At 37.2% G+C, this 12,870-nt stretch overlaps 1 protein-coding gene across 5 annotated transcripts in view; it reads right to left on the bottom strand.

The window, feature by feature from the left end:
- Positions 1–12,870, bottom strand: part of SEMA5A (semaphorin 5A) — a 318,036-nt gene that overhangs the window by 118,083 nt on the left and 187,083 nt on the right. For all 5 annotated transcript variants that reach the window (XM_038128190.1, XM_038128193.1, XM_038128191.1 and 2 more), the window contains 3 exons: positions 7,881–8,166; positions 4,474–4,609; positions 400–604 (listed from right to left, as the gene is read on the bottom strand). In XM_038128190.1, coding sequence (XP_037984118.1) covers positions 400–604; positions 4,474–4,609; positions 7,881–8,166 — 627 coding nt within the window. The remainder of the gene's footprint in view (positions 1–399; positions 605–4,473; positions 4,610–7,880; positions 8,167–12,870) is intronic.

The raw sequence follows: 12,870 nt of genomic DNA, 5'->3' as shown, positions 1-12,870 counted from the left end.
TTGATATTTACAAAGTTACTTCTTTATCAGAGAGTCCTAAACCATTTTGTCTTGGGCCCTTAATTTTGTACCGGTAACTAAGTAAATGGAACAAAAGATGGTGAAACTTTGGAAGCCCTGTTTGTAGAATTTCCAACGCTTGATTTGATTTACAAGCTTCACAGCTTCAAAGAGAACAGGAAACAAAAACCAAAATTGGAGTTCACAAAATAACATAAAAGACATTGTAGTGGCTAAATTGATCTATTCAGAAAAGGTAGAGGATAGACAGGTGATTGTGCCAAAGAGGAAAAGCTGATGTTCAAGGTGCTGTACACATATTTCATAAGTAATTAACAGAACATTAAAACCCAAAGACTGATAAACTTTTCCAGTTATCCCAGCAAGGAAGAGTCATACCTGTGGCAAGATAGATGATATGGAAAAGCATGTCTTTGCCCTGCACAACATCCACAACCACATGGGAAAATCGGCTGTTGTCTTCCATGAAGTAAGGAATTGGAATAACTGGTTGAACAACCTCATGCATTAAGAAGAATTTTTGTGCATCTTGAAGATTTCTCTCAGTCAGATTTACATATAAACCCTGGTCCATGGTGCCACACTGCAAAGACAGAAAAGTAGCATGACTGTATGTGTCAACAATAATAATAGATTTACTCTCTGATTTACAGCACAAGAAAATAAAAGCAAGAGCATATCTTGTAATGACAATGTGGAATTCAACTTTTAGGTCCCATTTTGGTGCTAACCAAACTGTCCAAGGACTCAGGGAGCTCGGTTTTCCCAAGGCAGTATTATGGAGGCTCCCTAATTCTAAACAATATGGAAGAGTACCAGATTGATCAGCACAAGTGGATTATGGAGATATTTTGATATATCCTATGTTCACAGGGCAGGAAGGAGAAAAACTACCATTCAAAAAACCAAATTATTTTCTGTCTAGTTTTCATTATAATTTTCACAGAACTCAGTGCTAAAGACATAACAAATTTTCAAAGCAAACCCATGCCCTACCACAGCCAGGGTCTGACAGGAATGCCAGGTGAAAGTACAACATATAGTTCTAGAAGATTCTTAGAACTCTGTCCTAAGTACTAAAAATGGACAGTGCAGAGCTCTAATAAATATTACCCACAGCAAAGACTTTTTTTGCATTAAAATTGACCATATTTTGAACATGAAAACTGCGCTCTTTTCTTAAAGGAAAACATCCACTAGCTGCATGGACAAGTTTCAAACACACATAAACAAAGCAAAATTACTGGGAATCAATTATAACATATTTGTGTTCAACTGAGGACCCAAAAGAGAAAACTTCTTAATGCATGGGAATATATAAACATTTACATGTTTACTCAGGCATAAATGCTTTGGAGAAGTAAAGCACTACTTCACAGCATTTATCAAATATTTGGGTGACGTGAAAGGCATAACTAAGTCACCATTTTCATTCTGCTTTACTATGTCATAAACTGTGCCATGAATTACAGCATGAGCAAAACAATAGTGTGCAAATCCATACCTTTTTTTTATTATTATTACCATATATTTAATCCAAAATTGAGTGATTGTTCCAAATCCACAAATGTCAAAAAAAAGTCAAACAAATTATTTCATAATGGGAGATCAGATGACAAATAATGATAAATTTGCAACTGGCAGGAAACATTTGCTCTGTATGTCAGACCAGTGAAAAAAAATAAACCACACCAAAGAAGTTCTCTGGATCTATCAAGCAGGAAAAATTCCAACTGAATAGCCATAGTACACTGAAATGCAAATGGTCCTTGGTCTTACGATAGACATTGCCCTTTCTAAAGAGAAAAGCAATGATCTCTGAAGAAAACAACGTTCTTCAAAACTGGGACTCCAATAGTATTCTAAAATGAAAAAATAATTCATTAATATAAGCCAGCATTGAAAATATAATGTCTGATGTTAATGCCGCTGGCTGGGCTACGGGGTGTACCCAGGAGCTGCATCAAAGCCAGATAGCATAGCTCTGAGGGGGGCTAGTCAGCCCAAGCTCTGGCAGTGCCTCCAGCCTGCGCCTCAGCAAGCCCTTAGTGATATTCAGCCTTAGTGATTCTCAGCTCATGAGTGATTTCAGCTCTTAAGCTTGCTAGGCTCGGCTGGGGCATGCAGCAGGCATTCGGAAGACCAGGAAAGAGAGGAGAGCGCTGTGTGAGGTTCCAAGACGATGTCTTTATTGGTCTTCTTTGTAGCTCTTCCACGGAGTGTCTCAAAGGGTCTCAGGGACAGCGGCTCCAACGAGCCGGGCAGAAACAGGGGTTTATATAGGGCAAGGGAGGATTGAGAATTGTCCAATGGTAAGGGTTAAAAGAAAGTGACCTATAGCCTTACAGAGAGATAAGCAATGGTCCGAAAGCGGGAGAGAGGGGCCCCTATTGTTCAGTCATCGTGACTTAGCATTCTGCCTCTGAACGCCAAGGCAGGTTTGCAGGGCCTGTGCCTGCTACATGATGTTACTATATCTACACAGCAGTAGTCTTCCTTCAAATGGCAGACTTCTCTCTGTTGCTACTGAGTAGGTGAATACTCAGAGGAAAAATATACTTCTGGGACTACACAAACAGAACTTCTGATCCCTTATCATAACTACTCTACGAATAAAGAGTTCTTTCTTGGAAGGAAACCAATGACTCCGTCAATGAATATATCTCATCCATGTGAGGTGTGTACTCTAAAGTCACAAAGTCAAGTCACAAAACATGGTTAAATCTGTAAGCATTAGACTAGCTTCTACTATCATAACTGCTGCAGTTATGGAGCCAGAAATGTAGCAGAAAGTTATTCAAGGGAATAAAAAGCAGCATCAGCAAAAGAAGTTGGACATTAGAGATACCTAGAGATCAGTTGACATCAATTGCCTTCCATATTGTGTTGTAAAAGGCCACATTACAGCTCTTAACACTAGCTCTGCCTTCAAAGCTGTGTGTGGCTCAGTGAGACATGATACAACTGTTGTCACTGTTCTTGTAAATTGGATGAAGTACCAGCTGTATTAAAATCAGCCAGGCCATCTAAGAAATAAATTTCAACACCTGTCTTGACTGGGACTTGGAGACATGCACTAACAGTACAGCAGAGACCAAAACTGTTTTTACACAGCCATCAGGCTGTCATCTTTCTTTGTAAGCACCATTCAGTATGGGCTGCTCTCACAATAATTAACACCACATTAATGCAAAGTTTGTAGGGAGAGTTTAATAAGTTTTATTGGATGTGCTTACCTCGTAAGAAAGGTGATAGGATTTTTATATACAAGCACTTTTTCAGGCTTTCTCCTTCAAAAATTTAGCCTCTCTTAGACCCTCTCCCTATCACTATTTTGACAAAACAAATATTTCTACAACAGGTGAAAAGCTGCATACAAATACAGCCTGCTTTTGCAGGCTTCTGGCATACTTAAGAGTCCTGTCACTTGGCTGATGACAAACGTACTACTTAGGAAAGGTAACATAGCTCTAGCCTGTAAACTGTACCTTATTTTCCTTCATTTGCACAGATCAGGAAGTAATTAGAACTACCTACGATCCCCAGTGGTTGATTCTTTTTCATGCTAGCAAAGATATTAAGACTCTTACAAGCTAGGGAAGGCTGTTCCAGGAGCAGAAGTGAACTTGTGAAATTGCATTAAGTGAGGGTGAAAGGTGGAAAGAGGTGACTACACTTAAATACCTTGATGAAAAGCTATTGTTGTTAATCAAAACATTAATGATGCTTTTCCTTCCATATCCCTTGCAAGAAGCACACTCCTTAAAATTGTCCTGGTAGGAGCGGTGACTATGAAAAAGACAAAAACAATGCATATGTGCTCCTGAAATACCCCTTTCTTTTTGCAGAGTTCCTCTAAATGACCCACCTTGGACTAACTGGTTTTACACTGTCAGACAGCTGCAGATTATTACACCCTCCGAGGCCAACAAGTTCAAATGAGGGGAAGAATGTGTCACAAGTTCTTTTAATCTGACTCTTCAGGGAGTGTGAACCACCTTGCACATAAAAATATATAAAATTCTGACCACTCCTCCTTTACCACCTCCCTCTCACTTTCTTTTTTCTGCCAGACACTGTTCAATTTTTTAAGTCCTAATAACACAGATACAATGTAAAAGAGAATAGTAGTTTGATCATACTTCAGACAGGAGTTAATGTCACCTTGACAGATAACCATAGTGTTTTATTTTGACAGAAGATTGAAGTTAAGCCTTTTTTCTCCTACCCTTCAAAGTACATCTGGTTTTCAATCCAAATATTTTTGTGGTAGGATAAAATTAAAATTAAATATGTTGAAATAAGGGGCTCTCCTAAGCACTTTTTTAAAGTTAGGCTTTTTTAAGATCTTAGGCTACAATATCGTGAAAAACTGGATTTATAATTTATGAACCATACAGTACTTTGAGGAAAGATCACATAAAATATTGTCCTTCTCCCACATATCCATACCTGAAAATTAGGGTTAGGATTGGGATATGGAAGCCAAGCAGAGCGAGAGTTCTCCTGGTATTTGAAGGGTCCATTAAAGGCCTGAGTTATGGCACTCAGATTGAAAACACAAACTGCTGAGGCTGCTATGCTGTTCCTGCAAAAGAAATGAATACATTAACCTTTGTAATAACATTAAGAAGTCAATTTGCTGAAAAATAAATAAAAAGGCAATAACTCTTCAATCCTTAAAGTAATTAATAAAGAGATATGATCAGCCAGGAGATGATATTTCAAGATAATGATAAATGATGAACTGATTTAGAATAGTCATTGCATTTGAAATACTTGTCAGCCCTACCAAGAAGCTGGTGTGGGGAAAAACTCAGAACTTCCTACTTTGTGCTGCTGCTCTAATACCACACTATACTTCTAATACCCTGAGACATGTCTTTTCTAGGTAGAAAGTTCAGAATTATTTTATTCTCAGGGTTCAATGAAGTTTCTCCCATACAACAAATGACTACATGACATAAGAAAGGTTTTTCAATGTGTGGTATGTCTCTAGATCCTATGGAATCCCTGGACGAGACACGTCCACAAAAATCCTGTCTTCCAAGAGATGTTGTACAGCAATAGGAATGCAAGTTGCAGAAACCCATCAAGAGAAAACAACTTGGCCTGCTTACAAGATTATCATGTTAAAAAAAAAAATCAATAAATGGCAGCTGGACAAAACATACAATTTCCTGGGTTTGCCTTGAAAATGTTATGTACAAGGCAATAAAGTAATTCTGCATAGTGTAAAGAATATAATCTAAAAACTATGAAAGCTCCTAATATGGAAAGCTGCATTAATCTTTTCTTCAGTTTGAGATAATAGACTAGATAATGAAGGTGTCAATTGCACAGATTTCCTGTTGCAGCTAAAACTGCTGGCAACTGATCCACACAGCACTCTTCCCTGTTTTGTTTTTTGCCACTATTTTTTTTAAGCTTAGTCTAGAATTTAAACAAAGCTTAAGAAAACTTACTATAGAAACTCCATAATGATGGAAAAAAAATCCCAACAACTGAAAAAAGAGTTAGGATATATGGATTAAATACCAGGACAAAAGAGCAATTTGCTTTTTTATGCTTGTCTCTCTTATTCCAAAGGAAGCCAAAAGGAAGCCCAAACCTTGAAGTTCCATGCTTACAACTTCTGCAGAATCAATCATCATTGGAGCTGATAAATCCCTGCTTATATCACTAAATGCATCTTACTAATATTATTAACTGTACCAATGTTTTCTTGACTTTCATTAAGTCCTATGAGGACATGAGACTCATGTTTACAGATTTTTTGGATAGTCTGAAAGAAACAAAATCAGCTTTTTTATGAAGCCGTGGCTATAGTGGACTTGATAGTCAACAACATATAAAAGGTGCATGTTTGGCTGTCAGAGAAATGTTTCCATTTTTTCCCTCCACAAGTATATTAAAGAATACTAAAAAGCATTAAGGTCCAATAAAGAAATTTTAATTATGAACATATTGAGATTGAAGAATTATGAATGCCATTAAGTTGTATCTGATGCTGTTTCATGAATAGAAGGGAATATGTTGTCCCCTGTCATAGGAAACCCCTGTGTTTCTCCACCATCACCCGCAGGCCAGAAAGGTGGATCATATGATTTCCAAAAACTATCTATGAACAGGAGTCAGCATGGGGAAGTAATCCTATCTCTAGAATATTTCAAAAATATCTAAAAAATTTAGTTATAGCATTTGAAGGCAGGCATTTAAATAGAGCAACTGAAAAACTCTACCCTCAAACAGTTATAATTAATTGGTTCCCCTTTGGACAGTTAAGTTCTCTTGGACAGTCAGAACATTGAGCCACAGGGGAAGAGGAAAGTAGAAACAAGGTTTAAAATACTGTCTACTTTCATGTAGCAAAGGTAGTCTTAACAATAGCAAGTCCATTTTCAGGAGAGGCAGGAAGCATCAGGAACATCATTCCCCTTCCATGGCCAAAGCCCCGTGGATTTTCTAGAGCAGAATTCCTCTGCTCAGGCTTTTCATGGCAGGAACATGTCTAGGCTACTTTGACTTCTCAGGAAAGATCTGGTTGAAGAGTATATGTGGATACCACCTGACAAATACCTGTCATTTAGTATATCAACTAATAAGGAAAACAACAAGATTAAAAGTACTGATTGAAACAACAGCAAATTTTCTTATCCCCAGTAATCTCAAAGTCTCTGCTTCTCTCTTTACATAAACAGTGTTTAGATTCCCTACATTACTCCATTGCAGAAACAGGCTGAGCTCATCATCCAACGTCATGAGTTAGGAATTGCCACAGCCTGGTGCAAGAATGTCATCGCTAGTCTTGCTCACAGCCTGAGCTGCCAGCCCAGGGGTGAGCCTCAGTCTAAAAGATGCCTAAATGAGCTCAAATTCATGCTTACTGTCTAGAATGCATAGGGATTATAATTTGTTGGCACTAACTTGCAAGTGCTTCCACCTGGTCAATGAATATTTATAAAAGGTAGGTATCCCTGTGTTCAAGGGTGCCTTACCTATGTTTTAGGTGCCCAAGGATCTTTTAAAATATGGACAAAACTTATTTACACAGCAAGACAGTACAAGAAGGTTGAAGAATCAGAACTCAAAATTAGAAATTATTCCAGTGGTCTGAACATTGGGCTGCACAGCCATAATACAGACGCTGCTCTCACTGAGCAGCATTTGAACACTGGTCATCATGTTTAAATTTAAAAAGGACATTTCTGAGATGTCTCTTTTTTTCTATGTCCATCCAATTTTTTAATATTTAACAAGCTTGAATTTCTAAGACCAAATTATACTTCTTTTTTTTTCCCTAATTTTACCTTATTTATATAACAGGTTCACGTAAAATTAGGTAAAATTCTTGGTTTGACCTTCAAATTCACATAAGGATATGTTAGAACTATATTAAAATACCTAAGAGCACCTCTTGTGCTGTTTTGGGTAAGATGAGTTCTCTATGACATGGTCAAATTCCATCATGTCAAATTCATGATTGTGTCACGTTGCAACTATAATTTATTTATTTCATAAATACATAATGCATTTACATATTAAAATAGTAAAAATAAAAGTTAATTACTTCCTAACAATAAGTGAAGAATATGACAGAATAGTCTTAAACACAACTGGCTTCCTGCAGTAAGGAAATAATAGGAATTTATTCCTTCTCTCGCGTTTTCAACAATTCATGTGGGAAACATTTAAACATTTGCAACTGATACTTGTTCACAGAAAACAGTGGATTGGGCAAAGCAGTAGTTTGAATTTATGATGTTTACTTGGCATATGCAGAAGAGAGCAGCTCAGAAGTTCTAGGTTTTACCGTCACAAACAACAAGAAAATAAAATATTTCATTCAGTCTACTTACACATTAGTGGTAAAAATACCATAGATCAAGTCCAGTTCTGGCAGGAAGAAAGTACTCTGAAGTTCATTGTAGTAAAATGGAATTTCTCCAGGGCGAGAGCAGTTCAGACGAGCTTTCATGAAGGTAGTCCAGGTATCCTCCAGCACAAACTTGCCACCAATATCATTTTTGCACACCCGAGCAGCACGAGAGAAAACTGTTTTCCCACAGTCATGTTCCACTGCGTTTTCCCGGAAGAAGAAGTAGGTAAAGTTCCCAATATCATAAGATGACACAAAATTTGGTTCTGAAAGTAACAGAAGAAAAGATCATTTATTGTCTTCTTGTGATATATGCACTCATACTAACATGGAAGTTGGATTTATCTTCAAGCATTATATTTAGATAAACACACTTTTTAATATCCTTTAGGGATATGGCATCATGACATCTGAAGAGACAAGCTCATGTCCAGCTGGGATTATGAGATCCATGAACATGATGTGCTGGGGTTGGCTGGGTAGAGTTAATTTTTTTCATGGTAGCTAGCACGGTACTGTGTTTTGGATTTATGCTGGAAACAGTGCAGGTAATTCAGGGATGTTTTTGTGATTGTTGAGCAGCACTTACACAGAGCCAAGGCCTTTTCCTTCTCACACCACCCCACCAGCACAAAAGCCAGCTGAGCTGCCATCTGGGATCAAACCACAGCACATGGCCTGACAGGTTTTGCTCTAGGTGTTTACAGAACAAGAACAAGACTGTGCTGGGCAACCTTGGCTCAGCTCACTGTATTCCACCATCTAAAGTGTCTTGGAGTTTTCATTCTTCACATAAGGGCACAGTGAATTCTTACAACGTAATTGCTTTATCTTTTAGCTCTGTTTCTGCTTTGCCACCATGCCATTACTCCAGATGAGCAGGATAACGGGTGGTAATTGATGGTGAGTCACAATGTGCTCAGAGGCTGTAATTAAGAGAAAAGAGAACTACACAAGAATATTTGATGGTAAGATAACTGCATTTCAACTTTATCTTGCTTAATGCTTTTGAATGCATTACAGATTTCTTTTTTCTTATTTAAAAAATTATTGAAAGCTAATCAAAAAACTCATCAAAAAACTGATCAAAATCCGATGGTGATGAAGGAGAAGTTAGAGAATATGTAAAAAAATAATCTGTAAAGCAACAGATGGCAATACTTCTTGAAAGGAAAGGAAAAAAAGGAACAGTGGATACCAAAGACAATAAACATGTGGTCCATTTCCTGTAAGGATTACTAGAACTGAGGAAAGTCCATGACCTTAGAAGAGGCTGACAACTTGACAAGTTCTTAAAGGAAAGATAAATTTGATACACAGATTTGTGAAGAAGAGCCCCACTTGTGCAAGGAACCATTTTAGAGCACTGATACCTCTGAAAAACAAGAAAGCTTTTGTTTCTTATTTCCAAATTTTATTTTATTCTGAAGTGGAAAAACAAATTAAAAAACTGTTTTAAAAACATCTTTTGTGAGAAAGCACTTCAAATAAAATTAATAGATGAACGCTTTTTGACAGCACTATTGCGTAGAAAAAGGCTGCTGCAATTCGATGTAAGCATTTTACAGGAATATCTCAAACCTATCAGAACTTTGAGGGGGACCAGAAAGGCAAGCAAGCTGGCACTGCCTCACAGCAGTCCAAACTGTCAGAAAACTCTTTTTCAAAGACAGACCAGATCCCAGCTAATGTGGCCTCTTGTGCTGCTTCCATCTCTATCTGCTGGGCTGAGAGTTCCCAGGGCAGGTTTTTGGCAGCAGTGATTATGAGCTGCCTCAGATGTATGAAGCTGAGCAGATCCAATAGTGCTTTCACTCCTCCCTGTAACTTTCACCCTCTATTTTATGAAGTACTTCCTTGAGAGCAGTCTGGAACACACCACATTTTTTCCACATTCAGAGCTGCACAGGTATTTTGCTGGCAGATCACAACCCAACAATTTTAAGAACATGTTGGTGTCTTAAGCTTTCATAAGTTGCATACTATCAGTGCATTTGTATCTTAAAAAAAAAAAAAAAGGACTAAAAAAGGCAAAATTATCAGACAGGACTTATAAGAAATAAAATTACATTGACAATATACAAAGAACTAAACTATTAGTAATGTTAACCCTACTAGAACCTTAAATCTTCATTCCACATCTATGGAAAACTTTCATTACAATAGGGATTTTGCTTCAAAGGCTTCAAAAGCTTCAAAAACCTACTGTGCAAATACTCAAAATAAATTTGATCCACCCACAAAAAATATTTTGTACAAATATTAAAAAAGGAGACCCTGCCTTACCACCAGGCCTGAAGATATGTCTCACTGGAAGCTCACTGATATAAAAAGGTATCTACATTGGCACCACAGAATCTCACCGCAGAGTTTAAAAAACACTATTGGAATCACTCAGCATAAGGAATGATGAATTACAAAAATAAAACAAACTTCACAAACTGTAGGAGTAAAAATAATATGAAATTATTTTAAAGCATTCAGAATGTATTCAGAAGTCTTGAAAATACATGCCAACTTTTCCAAAGATATTATTTTAAAGTTGCATTGATAATCATAATACATGTATAAAAAATACCTAGTACTCATATTTCACAGTTTCAAAACTGAGAAACAATATATACATCTGCCAACACCTACACTTTATTGATTATGAACCAATGAAATAGTGACCTGCTGTTGAAACTTGTGAAAACTGCTTTTGTTTGCATTAAATGTAACAATCTCAGAGTCACCTTAGAGAATTCAGTGGATATGGAAAGATTATCAAGTCAGACTTTGTTTATTTCATTCTCTCTTTGGGAAAAATGAAGAGGGCCACTTCAAAACTTCAAAGGAAAAGGTAGCATCTCAGCTAGGAAAAATCAGTTCTAGTGTGTCAAACTATTGTGCTGTGAATTGCTCTTTGTTGACATGGAGGCCTTACTATGTAAATTTTTAATGCAGCAAATGAAGTGAATCTCTTGTTTCATGCTGACTTTGCAAATAGCTCTTGGAAGGGGAAACACACCTCATTTCTGATTCATCAGATCACCACAAGTGCAAGGATTCAGGTATGTGACACGATACAGATAGTACAAGAAAGTCAACCTGTAATAATGTCACAAATATTGTATACGATCTCTATAGGGTTTTTTATATACTCAATTTATGGATGTGCCAGGCTGACTAGACTTTCCCAAATTAAATGGAACCAGTGTAATCAGGAAAGCAAGCAAATGACTGTCAGTGTGACCCAAAACGTATCTCCAGTGTACATCACAGAGCAGAGCTAGACAGAGCACAAGCCCAAGCACTGAAAGCACTGGGTGGCTAGTTAGTGCTGCCCCAGGGGCACTACTCTGCTATTTCTGAAGTTTGCTTACTCAGCACAGATCCTGGGAATTTCTATAATTTCCTTCATAAAGCAGTGTGAGCACTGCCCAACAAGGATGTTTCCCCACAGACTACTGCAGAAAAGACAACTCAACCATATGAAGCCAAGATAGTGCTTCAACTGGAAATAATATGATTGCTTTTCTGAAGGCTGGAAACAAATCCACATCTTCTGGGGAGCAGAGTCTCTTTTCTTAATGTGAAAGCACTTAACAGGAAGACACAAGGATTCCCTTTAGATTATTCTCCCTTTCCACCTGCCAAAGGTATCATGCATAAGCTTATTTCCTAGGCCTTTTTTACTTAGTGGTGTGGATACAGTCTGAGGGGTAAAAGGATGAAACGAACTGTACAGGAATTCTTCTGTAAATAGAAATGGGAAAGAGGCATAAAATAGTTCTTCTTTCTGTCTGAACTTAGGAGCAAGAAAGTATGTTTGTGCTCTTTAATCCACATAACTTCACTTCTTCTGAAGCGATCTAACATGGCTTAATTTACATAGTCAGTGGATGCTACTGCTTCCATAGTTAACCAAATTACAGGAAATGATCTAACTTTCCTTAAGGAGGTAACAGCAATTAACCTTAAGGATTTAAAGGTCCAAAGCCTACTCTAAGCAAGTAAGAGCTGTGACTTCCACTGACTGTCCCTGTGAGATGTGACTACTCACATCTGAAGTGAAAGGCATTGGAAGACAGAATCAAAAGTGAAATTAACCCCAGAAATGTTAAAAGAAAGCTAAAATATTTTTTTCCTGATTTAGACAAAGATTAGATTATATATGTATATATGCACACAATACAAGACACACACACAAAGATATATAAATGCATAATATATTTAAGATCTTAGGAGTCTAGATACTGCTCTAATGTTGAATGACATCTCTCTGGAACTTGTTCACTTGTTCACAGACCTCACTAGATCAAGGAATAACACCACACTGTTGATCTCTAAAGACCCATTTTTTTCCAAATAATTGTATTCAGCCAAATGCTTACTAGCATTAAATTCTAGGAAAATGCATTTGAGGTTTTTTGAATAAATTTCACATTTTCACTGGAAATACTCTTCAAAAGGGACTTAAAGTAAAGGAAAGAATTTAAGCTTCAGATGTGCCAGTCTTTATTATTTTCTTCCATCTTGTTAATATTATCAAAAAAGTTCAGTTGCAGTTGCATTCTGCCATCTCTGTATATTCATTAAGTATATTCATTTAGTTGTGGCCCTTTGCAGCTGTTGGGAAAAAAGTAAAAACCTTGCATCAGGCTGATCAAGGCATCACCACTCATGAAGGTTTAGGGACAAATTTTAATCACAGAGTAAAATTTTCCTACACCATTATATGACTCAAAAATAACACATAACTTGTGGTCATCACAGCTATATCCATCCTCAGAAGCTGAACTGTAAAATGTTAAGTCCTGTATGAAACTGCTGGAAATGGGTTTATTAATAGCTATTTTTCCTCTGTTTCACAATTACCTATAACGCGTGCTAAAAATGCCAACCTGCCATAGAGTAGCTGGCTACCAATCTATTTTGACTATTTCCTTTGCAATTCCTTAGCTCTCCATGATTTCTTTTACATTCTT

The sequence above is a fragment of the Motacilla alba genome, chromosome 2 (genome assembly GCF_015832195.1).
Source record: "Motacilla alba alba isolate MOTALB_02 chromosome 2, Motacilla_alba_V1.0_pri, whole genome shotgun sequence".
NCBI lineage: Eukaryota > Metazoa > Chordata > Aves > Passeriformes > Motacillidae > Motacilla > Motacilla alba.
The sequence above is the reverse complement of the archived record's forward strand: the minus strand, read 5'-3'. Positions and strand labels throughout refer to the sequence as shown.